General features: G+C 45.8%; 1 protein-coding gene across 25 annotated transcripts in view; it reads right to left on the bottom strand.

Moving 5' to 3' along the window:
- CLASP1 (cytoplasmic linker associated protein 1) overlaps window positions 1-20,470 on the bottom strand; it is a 310,798-nt gene that overhangs the window by 8,609 nt on the left and 281,719 nt on the right. For 15 of the 25 annotated variants that reach the window (XM_063712719.1, XM_063712720.1, XM_063712721.1 and 12 more), the window contains 5 exons: window positions 19,439-19,528; window positions 18,644-18,834; window positions 16,719-16,847; window positions 2,070-2,276; window positions 614-730 (listed from right to left, as the gene is read on the bottom strand). In XM_063712719.1, coding sequence (XP_063568789.1) covers window positions 614-730; window positions 2,070-2,276; window positions 16,719-16,847; window positions 18,644-18,834; window positions 19,439-19,528 — 734 coding nt within the window. The remainder of the gene's footprint in view (window positions 1-613; window positions 731-2,069; window positions 2,277-16,718; window positions 16,848-18,643; window positions 18,835-19,438; window positions 19,529-20,470) is intronic. The other 10 variants (XM_063712722.1, XM_063712724.1, XM_063712725.1 and 7 more) reach the window with 1 other exon arrangement.

Below are 20,470 nucleotides of genomic sequence, written 5' to 3'. Positions count from 1 at the left end.
CATTTTCAGTGACATCCATTTTGGTCCATTTTCTTCCCCTAATTCCAGACACCCTTAAAGGAACATGAGAGGCAGCAGTGTGAGTAAGAAGTCTGCCTCCTGGAGTCAGGTCTGTGCCCTGGGGCACGTTAAGGGGGATGACCATACCCACAGGGATGTTGCCGTAAACATGAGTCAATGCATGCAAAGTGCGTAGGGCTGCCCCACAGGCTCAAGGTGAGAGCCAGCTGTTGCCACTACTGATGCCCATGAGGGACTCAGCTCTGATTCAGCAACTGCTAAGCAAGCAGGTAAATTTCTTTAGTGTTTCCATGAAAAATCGGATGGTTTCTACTTAAAGTTGTTTTTCTTTTGGAAATAAACCAGCAGCTCAAAATCAGCATTTCATAAACAGGAGTTAAGGCAGACTATGTTGTATAATGTTAGTGTTACCTTAAACTGATTTCACTGTATAGTTCATTTTTATATTTAGAAAAATCCTATTGGAGAAATAAGGCTCAGCTAAAACACAATGAACAAAACCTGTCTGGAATCCAGAGCTGCAGTCAAATGGGTTTATGACAAGCTGGCAGAGCCCAGGTGTGCATATCAGCCCAGGTAACACTATACATACCTTGCTCCCTGTGAGCTGCGCAAGGTGAGGTTTCAGGTCTTCTCCGATTACGGAATAAATTGCCACTAAGCAAAACACACTGGCCTTACGAACACTACTTTCGGTGTTGTCGTAACCCTAGAGAGCCAGAAGGGAACACGAAAAGGAAACCAGATCAAAGATTCATTCCATAGCCAACATCTCATCAACGTTTCCACAAATGCCCTCCGAGTTCAACCTTGGACTTGTCAGTAACAACCAGGATAGACCTCGGCCCCACAATGGAATCCAGACAGCTTTCACACCAAAGTGGTCACAACTTAGCATCAAGAGAAACTTGGTTTCTGGGGTGCGGAAGCAGGAGGGTGGAGAGTCCCAGACTGGTCTCTGCATCTGCACAGGTATCACCGTGTAACAAGCTGCCACCCAAGAAACATTGTAGAGGAGAGAGGATGAGAAAAGGAAATGAAGGGGAAGGAGAACTTGCTTTGTTCCCATTTCTCCCAAAGGTAAAGCAAATTTCCTTGTGAAAATGCCTTTAAAGAAATGAGAACATCATCACTTGCTCTTGTGAGCAAAACCCCTCTACCCTCCAGTGATTGCTGGGGAACGTCTGGTCCCACAGCCTGATGTCTGTGTCCCTTTGCAGCTGGGCCTCCATCTGTCTGTCGGCCTCATCCTGGCCCACACCCAGCTGGGGCTACCTGCTGCTGTTCTCCAAACAGCCTGGGACTCTTCAGTCTCTGTGCCTTTCCCTTTGTTTGGAATAATCTAGTCCTCAACAATTAAGTGTTTAATCCCCAAGCCAAGTGCCCAGCAAACAGCAGCATTGATTAAATGTGATGCTGACTCCTCTCTACCTTTCCCCAGTGAAACTCCCTCGCCAAGGGCCAACTTGAAACCACCTCTTCTATGAACCCTCTCTCCCCCACCCCAACCTGGAAACCCCTTCTCTACTGTCATGTAGCCCATGGTGACACCTGTCGTTGTCTGTGTGGCTGCACAGTAGGCTGAAAATCCTCTGAGGCAGTCCACACAGTGGAACGCAGCTGCTTTATGCCAGTCTGTCTCATGCTTAGAAGAGTTTCAGTAAGTATTTGTGTGCTGCATGAGACCAAGGACCATTGTTTGATTTACACTCCATGGTCCACCTCGCCCAGGACTGGGGCTACAGCAGGTGTGCAATAAGGGTTTGTTGAAGGAATGGACAAAAAAATGATCAAAGTATGTTTATAGTAAACAGACAGTTCATTCTGTGAGCTGCCAGGAAAGTATTCTTAGTGCGTTCAGGAGAGGGGGTGAGCTGGAAGCCGACAGAGGAGGCTGTGAAGTGTCCCTGCCACACGGCCTCACAGGTCCTGCCTGGTTTTTCCTACCCGTCCCTGCCAGTGAAGGAGAAGCACAAAGCCCTTACATTACTTCAAGTTAGGCAGCCCCACACAGGCCTGGGGCAGGTCCCACCAACACGAGGGCCTACCTGCAGTAAGCCTGGGATGATGTCGACGAGGAGCTGCAGCAATGACTCCTTTGCGATCCTCTCGACGACTTTGGTCTGCATCTTGATGGCAGCAAGGTTGATGGGGTAGTCGGCCGTCTGGATGATGGGGCAGAGCACCTTGATGCACTGCTCCGGGTGGATGGAACTGGCTAGTGTGGACGCAGCCTCCTCAGCCGCTCTCACCACCTGAAACACCCAGTTCCCCCAAAGAGTGAGCTCCATATGCCACATGAAGCGGAAGACCAAACATCACTTGATTTCAGAGGCCAAAGGACAATGACCTCACTCAATGTCAGACGGCAGCCATTGCTTCGCCTGGCTCAATTGTTAAACACAGAGTGGTCTGCAGGGTGATATTAAAGGGGAGTGTGGGCCACGGAAAGGCAGGTCTAGGGGATTCTGGGAAAAATCTTAGAAAAGTGGTACTCGGCCGGGCGCGGTGGCTCACGCATGTAATCCCAGCACTTTGGGAGGCCGAGGTGGGCGGATCACGAGGTCAGGAGATCGAGACCATCCTGGCTAACACGGTGAGAACCCATCTCTACTAAAAATACAAAAAATTAGCCGGACGTGTTGGTGGGCACCTGTAGTCCCAGCTACTCAGGAGGCTGAGGCAGGAGAATGGCGTGAACCCGGGAGGCGGAGCTTACAGTGACCCAAGATCACGCCACTGCACTCCAGCCTGGGCGACAGTGCAAGACTCTGTCTCAAAAAAAAAAAAAAAAAAAAAAAAAAAAAGGAAACAAAAGAAAAGTGGTACTCCAAGTGCAGCCCCCTATCAGCCCCAGCAGCAGTGCCAGGAACCTGTTAGAAATGCAACTTCTCAGGCCCACCCAGACCTGCTCACTCAGAGGTGGGCCCCAGCTGGAGGATGAGGTGCAGCGAGCTGCGTTGGTAAGCACCAGGTGATTTCTAGGCACACTAAAATTGGAGAACCTCCGCCCTAGAAGACTAGGACCTGAATACAGAAATGCTTCCCAATGGCTTGTGGAACACCTACAACTGGAGCATCTGCAAAGAAGCCCGGAGGAAATCAGAGTGACTTCAATGCTGGCACTTCCTGGAAGAGGCCCACCTGCCAGGCAGTTGGGAAGGCGCACAGAGAAGCCCCTGAAAGGGTTTTCCTGAGGAATCTCTTCTGGAAAGTTGCTTTTCTAGGACTCTGTGCTCACGATGACCCCTTTGCCTTCCACTTTTAGGGAGGTACATGAAATGGCCATCTCATGGTCAAAGGAGCAGCCTCTGACCTCTGGAGGGCCACAAGACCCTTTTGTAATAAAGATGGAAGCAAAATGCAAAACCCAGTGAGGAAGAAAGAGGACAGCAGAAAGCCTGGTGGAAAGAGCCTTGGCCTTGGGCTCAGGGAGCAGGTCCCAGTCATGCTAGTCCCAAATGCTAAAACTCCATGTCCTCATCTGTAAAACAGGGACATCATAGAGATGAATGGTGAGCAGTACTCAAGATATAGTCAGTAAAGGATGCTTACTACTACCAATGGCACACGAGTACACATTATATAAATGACAGATAAAGACAGGCACCAGGCTATACGCACATGCATTTTCTGACAAAGTACAACAGAACTTGAATACTTTTCGCCTACTGCCAGCCCTGACTGGGCTGGTCATTCCATCCAGATTCCTTTTTGCATTATGTTCCGCTACTCAAAATAACTCAGCTCTAACTTCATACAACAAAAAGATGAAGACTACCAGCCCACAGCTTCAGTCATCCCAGCCCTTGTGAGTGAAGCAAGACAGGCCCATGGAAACAGCATATGGATCATCTGGAAAGCTGCTTCTAGTTATGGGCATGAAGGGGGTGAAGAAGTCTGTACAAGTCAGGGAGCGTGGGAAACGGACAGGAGGCCCACAGAGAGGCCACCTGAGCTGTGTAGCAGACAGGCCCAGGGCTGGGCTCAGAGGCCATATAAACTGCTTGGGGTCACTTTGGGGCCCTCACTGAGGCTCTTCTGGGGCTCTGGGAAGAGACTGTGGCTCCAGAAGAGGCTCAGCTTCACTTTCAGCCCAGGGCTACACTGCCCCATGAACAGGGCTCACTTCAGGGAGTGTGCATGAGTCCATGTGTCAGCTCTGCTCTGTGGAATGGTAAAGGGAAATTTTTCCAACACTAGACAGCTGAGTTCATCTCATTAACAATGGACACGTTTGGGGCCAGCCGTGCTGCTGTTAGTGGGTTTTTCACTATGAAGCCCCATATGAGCTTTGGCTACTCACACCCACTACCTGGCACTTACACTACAAAACACCTGGAAGAAGGTGCATCAAGGGTTAACGCTCTTTCTCTCAGGGCGGTAAGATTATGGATAACTTTGTTTTCCTCTTCATACTTTTTAGATAGATAGAAAAATTGCAATGAACATTAGGCTGGTGCAAAATTAGTTGCGGTTTTTACCACTATAATATAACCTTTGTAGCAAGGAAAACATATTCCAGAAAATCTACTTGAACTGTCTGAGGCCAGGGAAAGCTGGCAGCCCAGCCCTGGCTCAGGGTGGAAGGTGGCAGGGCGGTGCACTTGAGGAGCAGGCCACGCCTCATTCATCTTCCTGAAGGGAACCCCACCCCGGCATATGAGAGGTGCTCCGTGGTGCAGCCAGCACCATCATCATGACTGTTCCTGCTGACCTCCCACTCTCCACAAAGCCCTTCTGCTGAACTACAAAACTCACTGTCCCTCAGATGTGGCTGACACACACGTCCCAGCCCCTGCCCAGGCCTCCCTATCAGACCGGTGACACTTTTCCCCCAACTTCTGTTCTTCTGTCTGTGACACTCACATGGCACCATATGTAGACGGCTTTGTATTTCTGGTGGCATTTCCATGTGTGTTTCTTCTTACCAAACATCCAGGAACTGAAACATTTCTGTTGTACCTAAGTACCCACTAAGCTGGGCATTTACCAGGAGCTGAGGGACTGAGAATTCATTCTCCTAGCTGTCTGAGAATATATCCCACTTAAAGAAGCCCTATCTCCCTCAAGTCTTTCTTGTTGGAGGTCTTTTGTACTTTCCCTGGGAGGACCCGCTAACTCCTTGCAGCACTGAGTAAAGGCTAGGAGTCTCATGAAATAAGATCACCACATCCATCACCACGTAGCCGGCACCCTGGAGTGAACACACTGCAGCCACCTCTGGGATTATGGATGAATCCCTGGTGGAGCTCCGGATCAGCATGGCTTAAGGGTAAGTACTGTGTACAGGTCAGAACACCCAAGATTCGCCTGTGCTCACTACGTATGTGAAGGTCAGGCTCGAGGACAAAGCACTGTAGAGAGGCAATTTTATTTTAAAAGTCATGTCCAACTCTTAAGCACCTCATAAGATTCTTTCCTCTCATTTGTGCTGTGTGTACGTTTGTTCACCCAGCACTGACCAGGTGCCTCCTGTGTGTCAGAGACTGAGCTCAAAGCTCAGGCCACAGAGCTGAAAAGGACTGGGCCATCCATGCTCTGGTGGTTCAGGGCAGAGTGAGGGTAGTCTATGCAGAGGGGCAGCACGAGGGTGCGGAGACCCAGGAAGGAGCCAGACGGCAGGGACCTGCTACCTGATGCACTTCTTGTGGGTGGCCAGGATTAGATGGGAGGAGGAAGGAGAACGGACATGTGCAGAAGGCTTCTTTGGTGTTCTGCGGGCCTTCCTCCAGCTCAAGGGCCCTCGGCCAAGCACAGCCAGCCTACCTTGCCTCTGCCTCGTCCAGGCACCTCAGTGAGCAGGCCTTCCCCTGCCAGCCAAAATGTTAGACTCAACATTGATGGCATTGACTCCATGCCACAAATGTACAGGAAGGAGCCTATTTGAAGGAAGCCCACTGTGATTTCTTTTTCTTGCCAATTCAAACTCCTGCCAAAGGTACCTTTTTCCACACAGGTCACCTGAAAGCAGAGTACTGTTTGGACCCTGGTGTGTACACGTGACCTTTCACTTTTTTACCCTGACAACGGCAGCCTCCAGAGTTAGATGAGCATATTCTCAGCCTCTCAGAGAAGTACAGGAGACAAACCTTAGTTGAATCCTCTGGCAAAAAACTTCCTTGGTCTAAGCTTCCATTTTTTAATAAAAACTCCTAAAGTGAGGATTTTATTTTTAATTTTTTGAGACAGAGTCTCACTCTATCATTCAGGCTGGAGTGCAATGGAGTCATCTGGGCTCACTGCAACCTCTGTTTCTGGGTTCAAGCGATTCTCATGCCTCAGCCTCCCAAGTAGCTGGGATTATAGGTGCGTGCCACCACACCCAGCTAATTTTTGTATTTTTAGTAGAGACGGGGTTTCACCATGTTGACCAGGCTGGTCTCAAACTCCTGGCCTCAAGTGATCCACCCACCTCGGCCTCCAAAGTGCTGGGACTACAAAGCCACTGCGACCAGCCTAAAATGAGGATTTTAAAGTATCTACTTTCACAGTTATCTGAATTGAGACAAGATGTAAACCAGCTTGGTATATTTTAGCTACAAAACACATGATGGCTAAGCCATACATGGAGGCTCACACCTGTAACCCCAGCTACTTGGAAGGCTGTGCTGGGTGGATCACTTGAGCCCAGGAATTTGAGACCAGCCTGGGCAACATGGAGAAACCCCATCTCAAACAAAAACAAAATACAAGCTAGGTGTTGGTGGAGGAATGACACCAGAGTGGAGCTCAGCAGCAGAGGCACCACCAGAAGGCACAGCAGCTGAGCCGGGAGCTCCCAAGTTGCTGGGGATGAGGGGTGAGGGGGGCAGAGCTTTGTGACCCCGAGACTCCACAGAGGGCCAGTCATCACACTGAATGTTCTAAGAATGGGTAACACTGGTAAGCCAGCTCCTTCCCTGGGGTCCAGTGCCAACATCATGATGGGTCTGCCCTCTCCAATGACCTCTAAGATGTCTGAGGTTCCCCAGCAAGGCCTGGCTCCTTCCTATGTGGTGCTTCCTCTCCCTGCCCACACCCTGCCCAGCCACATCTCTATGTCCCTGGCCAAGTCATCCTGAGGACTTACCGCAACAAAACTCCCAGGAAGCCTCATCATGTGTACGCTTTATTTCATCACTGCAGGTAATTATTTTGCTGAAATTGTCCCTCCCACTAGACTAAAAGTTCCTTGAAGGCAAGATCCCATCTTAGCCATCTTTCTATTTCCATGACTGGCACAATGTCCAGTATACGCCAGGTGCTCAATAAATAGCTGTTGAACTAATTTCCCCATAGCGCGCGTACACACATACACACACACACACACACACGGTCTTTCTCTGTTGCCCAGGCCGGAGTGCAAAGGTGTGATCATGGCTCGCTGCAGCCTCGATCTCCTGAGCTCAAGCGATCCTCCTACCTTAGCCTTCCAAGTAGGTGGGATTACAGGCACACATAATATTTTAAGTTTTTTGTAGGGGTCTCAGTATGTGAGATGGGGTCTCGCTATGTTACCCAAACTGGTTTCAAATGATCTGCCCACCTCAGCCTCCCAAAATGCTGGGATTACAGGCTTGAACCACTACACCCAGCCCAGTGTACATATTTTTAATGCTCATGATTCACAAAGTCATATCTGGAGCATGCCACATTGACTTGGATTTACATTTTTCCTAAGGAGCTAGCACAGAAAACTAGGAGCACAGCAGGGTATCTACAAATGATCAACTTGGGCTGTGGAAAAATCTACTGTACCAGGCCCAGAGAGTCCCATTCCAGGTGACACACTGGAAAAGCAACAGACTAGTTCTTTGGAAAAGAGACTTCAGCTCAGGTTTTTCCAGTCACCAATTGTCTGAGGAGGACCGGCATGTTTCTTGGAAGAGCTCCGTCAGGTAATGGGTTACCTCAGACGGGGCACTTTTCTTCCTCCTCCATTTGTGCAGGTCTCAGAGTCTGTGTGTGTTTGGGAAAGCCAAGCATGTGGCTGTGTACCTATGTGGCTGAGTTACACACAGCTGAGTGGACGGTGAAAAGTGGAAGGAGACAGTCCCTCTCTTATCTAATCTGGCCCAGCATTGAAACCATGCTCAGAAACTGCTGGCTTTCTAGTGCAAGAAATCACTGCCCAGGTATCATAACACATCAGCCTGAAAGCTGAGGAACTTTTAGGCTTCTGTTTTTAAACCCGGAGAAAGAAACAAAAAGTCAGAAAACACCGAATGATTCTGTAGCGTATCAAAGTTAGAAAGCACTGATGCACAGGAGTCAATATCTGAGGTCCCCCGGGAGGTGGGAAGCAGCTCAGTGGGTGGAAAGAACACGGCTCTGGAGACAGGATTCAAGAGTCGGCAGCGTTGCTTTCCAGGCTTGACAGGAGCAAGCTAAGGGCTCCTGGTGCTCTTCGGGGTTGCAATGAGGATTAGTGAGACCAGGCAATCGATTGCCGGGTTTGTGGTGAGAACTCGCGGTTTTCCTTCTCTCCTCCCCTTCTCCTGCACTCTATTGCCCTTCAGGTTAAGGTGAATTATCCTACAGGGAGCTGCTGGGAAAAAAGGCTGTTTCAGATCTGCTGAGCCGAAACCCAAACCCAAGGAGCCCTTCATCTTACAAAAATCCAGGAATTCTGGATGTGGCCTGCATGAAGTATTTGGTGAAATGTATCTATTATTTTATTTTATTTTGAGACAGAGTCTTGCTCTGTTGCCCAGGCTGGAGTGCAGTGGCGCCATCTTGGTGGGTTCATGCGATTCTCCTGCCTCAGCCTCCGAGTAGCTGGGACTACAGGCGCACACCACCATGCCTAGCTAATTTTTTTGTATTTTTAGTAGAGACAGAGTTTCACCATGTTGGCCAGGCTGGTCTCAAACTCCTGACCTCAAGTGATCTGCCCGCCTCAGCCTCCCAAAGTGCTGGGATTACCGGTGTAAGCCACCACACTCGGATGATCAAATGTATCTAACGTGGATGAGGGCTTTGGTTCTAAAATGTCTGAAAATAAAATGTCAGAAGCTGCACATTAAGATGGGTAGTTTGAGGCCCTCTTTTTCACTGGGGTTAGAGAAAGTTTCCCAAGACAGATGCTGGTTTTGGCAAGGGAGGTAGGTGTTCTCAACTTCCCTCTATATGCCAAACCCCTGGCTTTGGCAAGCTGCCTGAATCAGGGTGAACTTTAGGTTTTGCCCCTGTGTTCTACGTAACATAAGAAGCAAAGATTATAAATGTAAGCAAATAGAGAGCAAAAGTCAACATGGGCAGCAGAAACAAAGGAAGACAACACCACTTAGTACACAAGGTGGCCAGAAGTGGCAAGGATTTAGAAAGGGGTGAGGGACTATTCAAAGAGGACAGGATCAAAAAGACTTCCGGGTTATAATCTGCCTTGAAGTCATCAAAAACTGTTCCAATTCTGCTACAGTCTCATTAGAAACACAGGACTCCTTCCCCTTTCAAAGTCAGTGAAGTAACAATGTCTAGCTAAGAAAAGCATAATTTTCACACCTAGCTTGTCAAAATTGGATCATTACTCAGAATACTGGTGAATGTTTGCTTAAAGCTTTCTTTCTTTTAGCACAAAGTTTTCAAAATTTGGATTGCATGTTTTAGGTTCAGAAGGTTTGATCTGGCTCTGTCACAGACACACCAGAATAACTGGTTGAGTCAAAAAAAAAAAAGCAAAGGTCCAGGAACAACAGTGGCTGGAATCAAAGAACTCTTCATAGTAGTGTCCTGAGCTTAGCTACTCAATCGTGTGGAAGCTAAGGAAGAGTTTAGCGCCACCTTCTGGGAAAGGCCAGAAAGACCTTAAAAAATTGGATTGACCCTGAGTTTAAGTATCCCCCAGTAGACTGGGGAAAAACGACCAATGCCCCAGATTGGCACCGACACGGTCCTGGGATTTACGACGGAGCGCCAGCATGGCCCTGAACCTGGGACGAGGGTCTTCACTTAGCTAGGCTCAGTACCAGAGGGAGGGGAGAAGAAAAGTTCCAGGCTATAAGTCTGGAGACCTGAGTTTTGGCTCTGGTTCTGGCATCAACTAGCCAAGTGAGCTTGGGGTAAATTTCTTCACCTTCTATGCCTCGGTTTTCCTCATCAGTAAAACGAAAGGGAGAATCTGAATCAATTATTTTAAAAGTATTTCAGATTATAAAATCTTATCATCCAACTCTACCTGATGAGTCTTTTCCCCTGAAAAATGTGCATGCACAAAATTCCAGGCAGCTTTGAAGATCTTGAGAAGTAGTGTCTGTATGAAATGACCTCTAACAAGACAGTCATCACATCCTTGCCTGGAAAAGTAGATTCAGGGCAACACAATGGATATCTTCAAATGTGGTCAGGCTCTTAGGTGGGAGATTTATTCTGTTCTACTCTAAGGGGTAGAATTAGGGCCAACAGGGGCAAATGATGAGAAGGAGTGGAAAGAGGGGCTGGGAGCCCAGGAGGTGGTGTGTCCTGCTGTCCTGGAGATGCTGCAGAGGCTGGGCTGGCCTCTCAGGAGGTGCTCAGCATCAGATGGGAAGCTGGGCAGCACGTTTAAGGCTTCTCTTTGGCACTCTAATTCCGGTATCCATCTCTAAAAACTCATGGCATTTCCTAGCCTAACGCTGACAATGTACCGGCTATCCCAGCACAAATATGGACGGATTCCAAACAAAGCAGCAGCCAAAAAATACAAGTCGTATTTTTGACTGGTGTTTTAGAGTTTACTCAATTGCATTTAATAGCTTCTTAGATGTATTTAGAGAAATGCAGTTATATCTGCTTTATGTAGAATTTTAAAAACTTGACAACAATTCTATTCAAAATCAGTCTACTTTCTTCATTGGAAGAGTATATATAAAAAGGATACTATCTTCAATTTTCAACAATGTCAACCACCTTACCTCACTTGATTTTAATGCTAGCCTCTCAGGGCAGGGTATAAAACACCTGCCCCCCACCTCCCACCCAGCATACAAGTGCTTTAGATATCCAGAGTGTCTATGACTTGTCCACGATCACAGCCCCCGAGCTGGCAAAAGCAGCATGTGAACCCAGGCCTTCAAACCGCAAACTCAAAGGTTTTAACATTAAGTTATGGCTTTTTCTGAAGCTATAAGAGCTAAAGGGCAGGTGTCACATCTGGCTCCTTGAGAGTCAGTTCATCAGCGAGGCAGAACTACTCCCCTACCTGTGAATAACAGCAGGAGCAGCCGCCACCACAGCTGCCACTCAGAAATAGACACTATGCCTGGCACTTTACAAGCCTGTGAGGTGGGCTATGTTTCTTCACTCGACACAGAGAATATGAGGGCTCACAAAATGGTAAGGTAAGTCTCCTGCCATCTTGGCTCAGCGGGGTTCAACCCAGGAGTGTCTTCCAAGCCCATGGCCCCTCTCTTGGCCACATGGCCTGGGCTCCTAGCTAGAGTTCTCTCCCTATGTGCTCCTTCTCAGCCCATCTCAGGTTCTAACTCCCTAAGGAACTCTTCCTTGACTATTCTAGCCCACTCCTAAACTCCTGGTGTATTTCGCTTTGAACCACACATGACTCTTTGCTTTAACCTCAACTAAACCATAAGGACCTTGAAGACTACAGTACACCACTACCCATCAATTATCAAACATTTATTGGAGTTTGTGCTGTTAGTGTGACTGCTGGCTCAGTAACTTGGAATCTCTCGATGAAGCTAAACAGGTTTTGGGGTTTTGTCTTTTTATTAAAAAGCAAAAACCTACAAAGGAAATGGGGCTTCTGGTCATATCCCAAGGTTGGGCCTAGGGAAAACTGAAAATTTAGAATTTGAGGATTTAGGTTTGTTACTCAACAGCAACCTGTATTACTTGAGGCTGGATGAAACACAGATAATCATCTAGTCCACTTGATAGGGTAAAAGATAAGGAAAAACCAAAGTACAGAGGGGTAAAGGCATTTCTCCAGAGTTCATGCAGTATATTATTTCCCAGTGCCCACAGATACAAATGACTGCTGCCCTGAGAGGCATTTAAGGGCCATTCCTGAGCGCAGGGGGTCTGGCTAAGATGAGGTCAGCTAGTGATTCTAACTGGTATTTGATCACAGATCTTCTCTGGCACACTGGTGCTTCTCTCTGACTATGGCATTTGTCTAAAGGACTGCATGAGATACCATGCTGGCTGGGCGAATCAGAAACCAGACAAGTTCCTAGGAAGTTCTCTTTCTTTTATAAATAACCTTGGTCTGATTTTGCCATTTTAATTCTTTAAAGTCATAAAATAAAAAGTTAATTAGAAATGATTTAAAAATAAAACCCCTGAAGACATACTACTGGTGGTTTTATATTTATCTAAGAATCAAACTTCCCAAAACAAGCCAAACCACTTGAAGCTGGATTCTGGTGCCTTAAACACCACGACCTTTGTGTGTGTAGCAAGAAATGTTTGCTGATCCAGCACAGTGACATGAATGATGCTAATATTTTCCTCTTTTAACAGACAAGTGTAACTGGATATTCACTAATGTGGCAAAGTTCAGAATAAGCTAAGTCTAATGATCAGAAAACCTCAATTACAGAATATCTTCAAAAAATAGAGTTGGGCTTCTTTCAAGTTTAAATAAAACATTTACTGTGAACTTCAACATTATGGGTACTATATGCACATCACAATGATTGGCAGCAACAAATATTCTTGCATTGAATGTGCATACAATGATTTATAATTAGTATATCAACTATTTCCTGAGAGATGGGCACTTCTGAAATGAATAAGGATGTCTGAGAACAGTTTTATGTAGCAACAATTGTATAGCATATGACAATTTTAAAAGCATATTTCTATATCATAATATCTTTCATTCTCACAACAGAGCTGCTTATTCAGGGTTATATTGAGATGATGAAACTGGGAACAGCTGGACAACAGCAGACGCAGGACTAAAAACCAGGTTTTCTGCCTCAAGATTTGTATCTCACACTGACCCCAGAATCTCTTTGTAGTATCAATTCTCTTATTTAATCCTCTCTTTTTAATCACCAAAGGAGAGGTTCTGTACCAGCTCTAACAAACAGATTACAAATTCTAATATAAGAAGAGTTCAAATTAATGGAGTTCTCTTGGAAACAGAAAATGGACTCAAAATTTTAAAAGGTCACTCTCAAGGCCTTAGCCCTTTAAGGTATTTGCTAAATGCCAACTCTACTGCAAACCACGGTAACTTCATTAATGAGGCACTGAAACTCAATAGCAAAATTTATTTACTAAAAAGATAAAGTTAGATAATGAAAGAGACTTACTCAAATAGGGACTATGAAAACATTATGTCTAAGCTCAGAAACACCAACTTTTAAAATAAAAACTCTAAATTGGTGTCCAAATCCTTCATCTATCTTGCTTACTATAGAACATGTATGTTAGCTTTGGATGAATGGTATCTGAGACAGATTTGGTACTTGGCACATTTTCAATGTGTAAGAAACACATTCTGCACGTATTACTTCTTTTAAAAGAAACTGACAAAGCAGACGCTTGCTTATATGAGAAAACAAGCCATCTTATCATCAGTCCTACCTCATCCATCTTCCCAAATAGCTTTTGTGACAAATTTCAATTTACAGAAATTGTATTTCAAGAAGCTGTCCTTCCTCGCTGCAGTCACATAGTCAGAGCCACAGTGCACATGCTGGTGTGGTAATGTCATGCTGGCAAGAGAAGGGCAGCTGGTGCCAATGTCTCTAAAAGCAGCCCCATGTTAACCTGCCGAGTCTATGCTCTTCATCTCCTGCTGAAGCCCAGTTTTTGTCTGGGAATATAAAACCAACTAGCTTCTTATTGAGAAGGAAGCTCCAAGAGAGCTAACTCTGGGATAAACAAACTTTGGAAGTATTAATAACACAGGAAAATAGACTATGTCTTTGTATGACTAATAAAGTAAGTCTAGAAACATTTCAGATCCTTTTCAATAAATGTTTGGAGTCGTAAGAATTGAATGCAATGATGAGGAAATGGAAGGACTAGAGAACTATTACGTGCCATATTAATATGCCAACAAGATGCCTACAACACAAACTTTATGTCCATCTCAGCCTTCTGCCCTAAAAAATAGCAAGAAGGAATGGAAAAAGATTGGTTAAAATAAGAGGAAGAAGAACTTCAAGGGAAAAGAAAAAAAAAAAAGGAACAAAAAATGAAAACCCAACCCCAAACCTAAATACACAGGTTCTTGAGTTATTATAGTGGCTCCTGGCAAAGTGACAGAGTAAAGTTTTATAAGGAAACTCCAAGGGCAATGAGTCAAGGTGAGTCAAACTATGCAAAGCAGGAAGGCCTGCCAATGCAGGCATCGTTCCCAACACATCTCCTCCACCAGCTCTACCACAAGTCAGTAACAGCAGCATGGGGACCCTTGAACCCGAGTGCTGCTAAGTTTATTTTAAGCAGGATATATATTCTGCTCTTTTCCCTTGGGCAATTTAAAGGGCCTCATACCTGAGAATTTTCTCTCCTAAATTTCTAATTTTGCAGGGAAAAAAAAAAAGATCTCCCAAGAAAAAAGCAAATAACAAACCAATTACTTAATGTTAACTTATACTTCTTAGGATTCAACTTTAGACAGATATCTTCCAACTGGCGAGTCGGTAAGTGCGTGCCAAGACACCATGGATGGCTTGGTGTTTCATTTAAATGCCCGAGTCTAAGTATGTACTGCCCCATGAAAACAACTGATTTCATCTCTAAGTAAAAGAACATCAGGCCAGGTGCAGTGGCTCATGCCTGTAGTCCCAGCTACTCAGGGGGCTAAGGCAGGAGGACTTCTTGAACCTGGGAGGTGGAGGTTACAGTGAGCACAGGTTGTGCCACTGCACTCCAGCCTGGGTGACAGAGCAAGACCCTGTCTCAAAAACAAAGCAAAACAAAAAGAACATCATTTTAATTTCATTTTTTGATCACATATTCTCATTAAGGAGAAGCAATTATGGTTTAAAAAAGTTAGCACATGCCATTTGCGCCTTAAAGGAGACACAAAACCTAGCTAACGTCTCAGTTCTGCCAGTAACTGCTGTGCATACAGTTCCTCTAGGACAAGCTTGTCCAACCCGTGGCCCAGGATGGCTTTGAATGCAGCCCAACACTAATTCATAAACTTTCTTAAAACATTATGAAAATTTTTTGTGATTTTTTTTTTTTTAGGCTCATTGGCTATCGTTAGTGCATTTTATGTGTGGCCTAAGACAATTCTTCCAATGCGGCCCAGGGAAGCCAAAAGATGGGACACCCCTGCTCTAGGACCTTCCCTCCTCACCTGGAAATCACTATGTTGATTGTACTAGCTCATCTGGTCTTCACGTTTTTTAAATGAGTTATTATAAATGAAAAGTGCTTTGTTCAAATGTGAGTGATTATCACCATCATGCAATCAAGCCAGATTTTGGAAACCCAGTGATTAGTCTGAAAACACATCCATCCCCTGTGTACTGTGTGCTGTTCTAGGACTGGCAGGTGGAGAGAGGCCCAGTCTGAGGACAAGACCCTCGCCCTTGCTGAGCTACAATTGTGGTGGAGATTTGAAGAGGTCACATCAGTCACTGCTCAAGCAGTCACACAAATGCCAAACAGAACTATGATCTAGGGTCTGACTCTCTATGTAGACGGAAGAATTGTGTTAATTATAATTCCCTTCATCCATTAGCATGCTCACACGACAGTCACACATGAGCCAAGAGATCAAACTAAGCAAGTTGTTATGTCTCACTCAGGGGTCAAACCCATTATCTGGCATGCTAAGTTTTCTGAAGTTCCAATATATGATTTTGTTCCCCACAGTTCCTTTTACTGAAGGATGTCACTGAATCATTTGTATCAGGACAGCTCCTGCCACCTCCCCATTCTCTGTGGGCTTCTAGCCACTTGAAAGCCTGGTGAGGCATGGGGGCTGGACAATCCAATAAGCAACAAGCTGAGTTTTTGCTGAGTGTGCACCCTCCGTGGCATGTGTGCAGGACACAGAGACATGTCCTGCCGCTCTCTACCAGGCAGCTGAGGTCCCAATGCCAGAAACTGCAGAGATAGCTTGCTAGCATTTTAAATACTCAAAAGTGAGTGGAAGAGGCACAGCAGGGCTGCCTCCACTCAGCCTCATCTTGCAGAGAGAAGCACACTGAACGGCCGGGAGGGAGGAAGGTCAGTACAGCAGCCTGCTACCCACTGTTGGCAGGTGCTGGGCTGGAATCATCCCTGGCCATCTCATTTAATTCTCATGAGAAACTCTGTGGAAATATCCATTCCTATTTTACACACAAGGAAACGGAGGCTCAGAAGGTGAAATGACTGGTCCACAGATCTGGAGCAAGAAGGCGTTGGTTCTGGGACTTGCATGTCTGTGATTCCAAAGCTGGTCTCCACCTCCCACACCAGACTACCAGAGGCTAAATGCCAGAAGGCAGCAGCAGACCCTTCCCTTCCACAAAGGCAGCCAGAAGCACGGACATGGAACACATCTCAGGGGCAGGGCAGGCCTGCTGGAAACAGTGAGAAGGAGCTAGGAACTGAACAAATGGCATTGGCCCTGGAACTGTGCCACTGCTCAGCAAGGACAACAGCAATGGGGACTCCACTCTGTATTACGACATGGCTGAGTTCCAAGGAAGGGGCTCTTAAGCTGTGCGCTGATTCTGATTCCTCTATCTCCACATCCCAGCTGCTCCCCATGACCCATCTGTTCAGCACCCCTGGGCACATGACTGACTCACCTCCTTATGGGAGTCTTTGTGGGCTTCCAGAGTCTTCATAATCGTCAGCTCGGCGTAGTTTTTAAATCTCGCTGGTTGATTTCTCAGAATTTCCCTCAAAACTCTCAACGCCAGTGCTCGAATTGAATGCTAGAATACAAAGGGAAAGGAAGACATCACCAAACACCACACAGCACTTTCACACATAGCAGTCAGCAGGGGCGGCAAGTCCAAGCACCCAGTTCTGGGTTCCCTGGAACCTCGCAGAACCCTCTAAACAGATCACACAGCTCACTTGAAATCAGCTTTACTTGACACTGGCTCTCTAGACATCAGCTCCATGAAGGCAGGCACTGTGCCTTAGGGTGACATTCCCAGGACCCAGTGCCTGACAGGCACTGAGAAAAGCTACTTGAACGAGCCATGCACTCAAGACCAAATGAGGATGATACACCTAAGTTCATTATCAGTTTTCTGGGGATTTCCAGATTTCCTGAGGCTTCAGCCTAAAATTATGCTTCTGTAAAATGTATGAAAGAATGTGTATAAAGCACCTGGATGTTTCATCAACACAGCCTGTAAGAGTGAACTCCACCTAAGGACAGTGGAAGGCCTGTCATTATTCCTGACCTTCCATGTGATGAGATCACTGGGTATGTACAGGCCTCGAGTTGGTTAAGGCCACAGTCATGCATCTGGAGGAAAGCCATTCCAAACAGACTCCTAATCTCAATAAAAGAGAACGTAGTTTACACCAAACAGAGCCAGAAAGTACATCCTGATTCTTTGTCACTCATCTGTACAGTTCACACACTAATACACCATTTACCTGTCTTCTACAGGACATCACTTTATCTCCCAACAGAGCCAACAAGGCATAACTGCCTTACGAGCCAATGCTTTGTTTTTTTAAAAAGTATTTTTAAAAAGTTTTTTTTAAAAAGTAAAACAGATTACTTATTACCATTCTTCTATTTTTACTTATCCCTAAACCAAACCATTAATCCGAAGCATTAGAAAGCTATCTGAGTCACCACGGCACGGCATGCAGCAGCCTCCCTGTCACTCGCTTGTCATGCAAGTCCCCTCTAGCTGGCCCTGGGCATGGCCTGTCACCTCCTGGCAATCCTCCCATCCCCTTCCTCCAGCCCCTCACCACAGCACTCTCTTCTCATTTCTCTTCTCCATGTGGATGGAGAAACTTTTTCTTGTAGAGGTTTAATTCTGGTAATTCTCAGCATCTATTCCTGTTTCCACATAAGGGACCATCTCCACAGGTGGGAGAAGGCAGGACTTTGACCAGATTACTCCTCCTTTTAAGAGTTCTCTATGTGCGATGTGCAGATCACAGACCAGGCATGTCAGAAATGCCTAGTTTGTCACATTCAAATGTCTCAGCATGATGAAGCTTTTTTTATTTTTAAATTAATAATACGAAAATCAGAATCATGCTTCTGGAACCTGCCACTTGGACTGATTAAAATTATTGGAACTCTTAACATATGCAGGGGGGGACCAAGATGGAATTTCATGGAATGTAGCATTTAATTAGGTCTTTTAAAATGAACCTTTTTATTTCTCAATTACATATGAAACAAAAATGAAACTCACAAGTAAAAAAGTGCATCCTAAAAGACCACATTCTATGCTAATGAAGTTTTAAGAAATTCTGTGTTAAAGCAACTAGATGCAGGAATGAAGTTCCCTCAACTACTATAAACCCAGTTATAGACCATGCACGTAAGCCAAGCAGCAGCTTGTTGCTGATAAAAACATGACCTTACTAAACGTGCTCAGAAAATATGTGAAAAATGAACAAATAAATGTTTTGATGTAAACAGTAAGCACAACCCAGAAAGTAAAGCTGAAGCTAAGCCCAATAAGAAAAGGACATCGTGACCCCAATACATGGAAAGGGGCAAGATAAGGCCAAACCAGCATCTCACGTCTTTGTCTCCAAGGGTCTCCAGCAGCAGGAGCAGAATGGTCTTGAAGTGCTCCTCCCAGACACCGAGGCTGTCTTCCCGTGTGATCTTGAGCAGCTCCAGCAGGGCTCCCTTCCGTTCCTCCACTCGCTCGTTGTGGTTGGACAGCTCTTTCAGAAGGTCAGCCACCAGGTCAGAATGGTCGATGGGCACTGGTGAAACACACCAGACATACGTCACCTCGTGAGGAAATGCCTGGCACAGGGGCTTCCTCAGTGGTGCCCAGTGATCCTTCCCTTCCTGCCTCATCTCCCAGAGGCGACGCCTCCTTCAAGGTTCCCCTCCCACCCTCCGCCCTGCTTCGCTGTCCAGCCTCAGCCTACACACCCTCCACCAACCTTCTCACCAAGCTCACTGTGAAAGCAGAGGTGCGAGACCAGCTGTCCAGTCCCAACAGTCAATGTCTTCACCCTTCCTTGCTATCTTTTCCCTTCTACTTCAGACAAAGAGGAGAAATGCCTGTATCCGCCAAAGCCCCTCCTCAACCCTTTTATTTTCCGAAACTCTCTCCCACTGCCATGGTCCTGAGTCAGCCCCACCACTGGACCGCCTCTTACCAGGGTCAAATCTACTCCCATACACACATATTCCCCAAGGCCGCCTCACCATCACATCTGATTATCCTCCATTCCCTTCTCAAATGTCTACAGCTTAGGAACCAGCATGGTGAACAAATACCAATCAAGGTGTTTGGACTACTGGTGGACTATCTATGTAGAGACTAAAAACTGGCCCAAGATGACTCAACATAGTTACCTGCAGGGCTGTGAACACGGTTTCTATGGCAGAAAGGCACATCCTTTCTCCTCCATGTTCTTTTAAGAAACCTCAACTCTGAATATTCAACTTTAAATAGAGAGGATGAAAAAACAAACAAATCAGACAAGTTATTAGGAACTACTTATATGTGTATTTGCATACTTCTTTAGCTTCTAAGATTGGGTAGCAAACACACAAGAAAGTCTGAAATGGTAAAGAACTCTGTCATTTCCTCCTGCCTTCCTACCTTTTCCTCCTTTTCTTTAAGCCTTTTAGTACACAGTTGGTGAATAACCAACACTGTAATTTCTACCCTAACATAAAGGATAAGGTAAACAATTCTATAAGCAATGAAAACAAATAGTCCTCTTCTTCCAGGAAGTGCCAGTCCTTACAAACACTATACCCTAATAGCTCACTGCCCAGTAAACAGATGTGTGGGCAGAGTCGGAGATGCTACCTACCAGCATATAAGCAATTAATAGCCAAGTGATTAGGCTTTTAATCCCTACAGCCATTTCTGCTTTCAAACAGAGAACTCCTCTTCTATGTTAGCATTCCCCTACTGTCTGATCCCTGCAAGAGGTTCAGCTTTCTTTTCTTTGTGCCCCGACTGGATCTGGCATCTGCCTCCAGCACAGGCCTTCTCTGGTACTAGTGTGACCACTATCAGTCTGCTCCCCTGACAGACCTTGAGCTCTCTAAGGCCAGGGACTGTGTCTCATGTGCCTCGGTCCCTGGCAACCCATACACTTCATGACACACGGTAGGCCCTTAGTGAATGTTAACTATTTAGAATTCTAATGTAGGTTCTAATTACTCATTCAAACTTGAGAAATAAAACAGGCTTCAAAACAATATTTTTTTAAAAGCACTATCAAATTGAAATAAACCAAATCATGTAACATGAGAGGTGAAAAAATAATTCAGTTCCCGATAAAAATACCATTGTACAAATACATACTCATCACTCACTAGTTTATTCAATAATGGACGCTGGTCTTAACACAGGAGCCAGAAAGAAACCAG

Source organism: Pongo abelii, chromosome 11, assembly GCF_028885655.2.
Source record: "Pongo abelii isolate AG06213 chromosome 11, NHGRI_mPonAbe1-v2.0_pri, whole genome shotgun sequence".
Classification (NCBI taxonomy): Eukaryota; Metazoa; Chordata; class Mammalia; order Primates; family Hominidae; genus Pongo; species Pongo abelii.
Note: the sequence above shows the minus strand (reverse complement) of the source record. Positions and strands in the feature narration are given on the sequence as shown.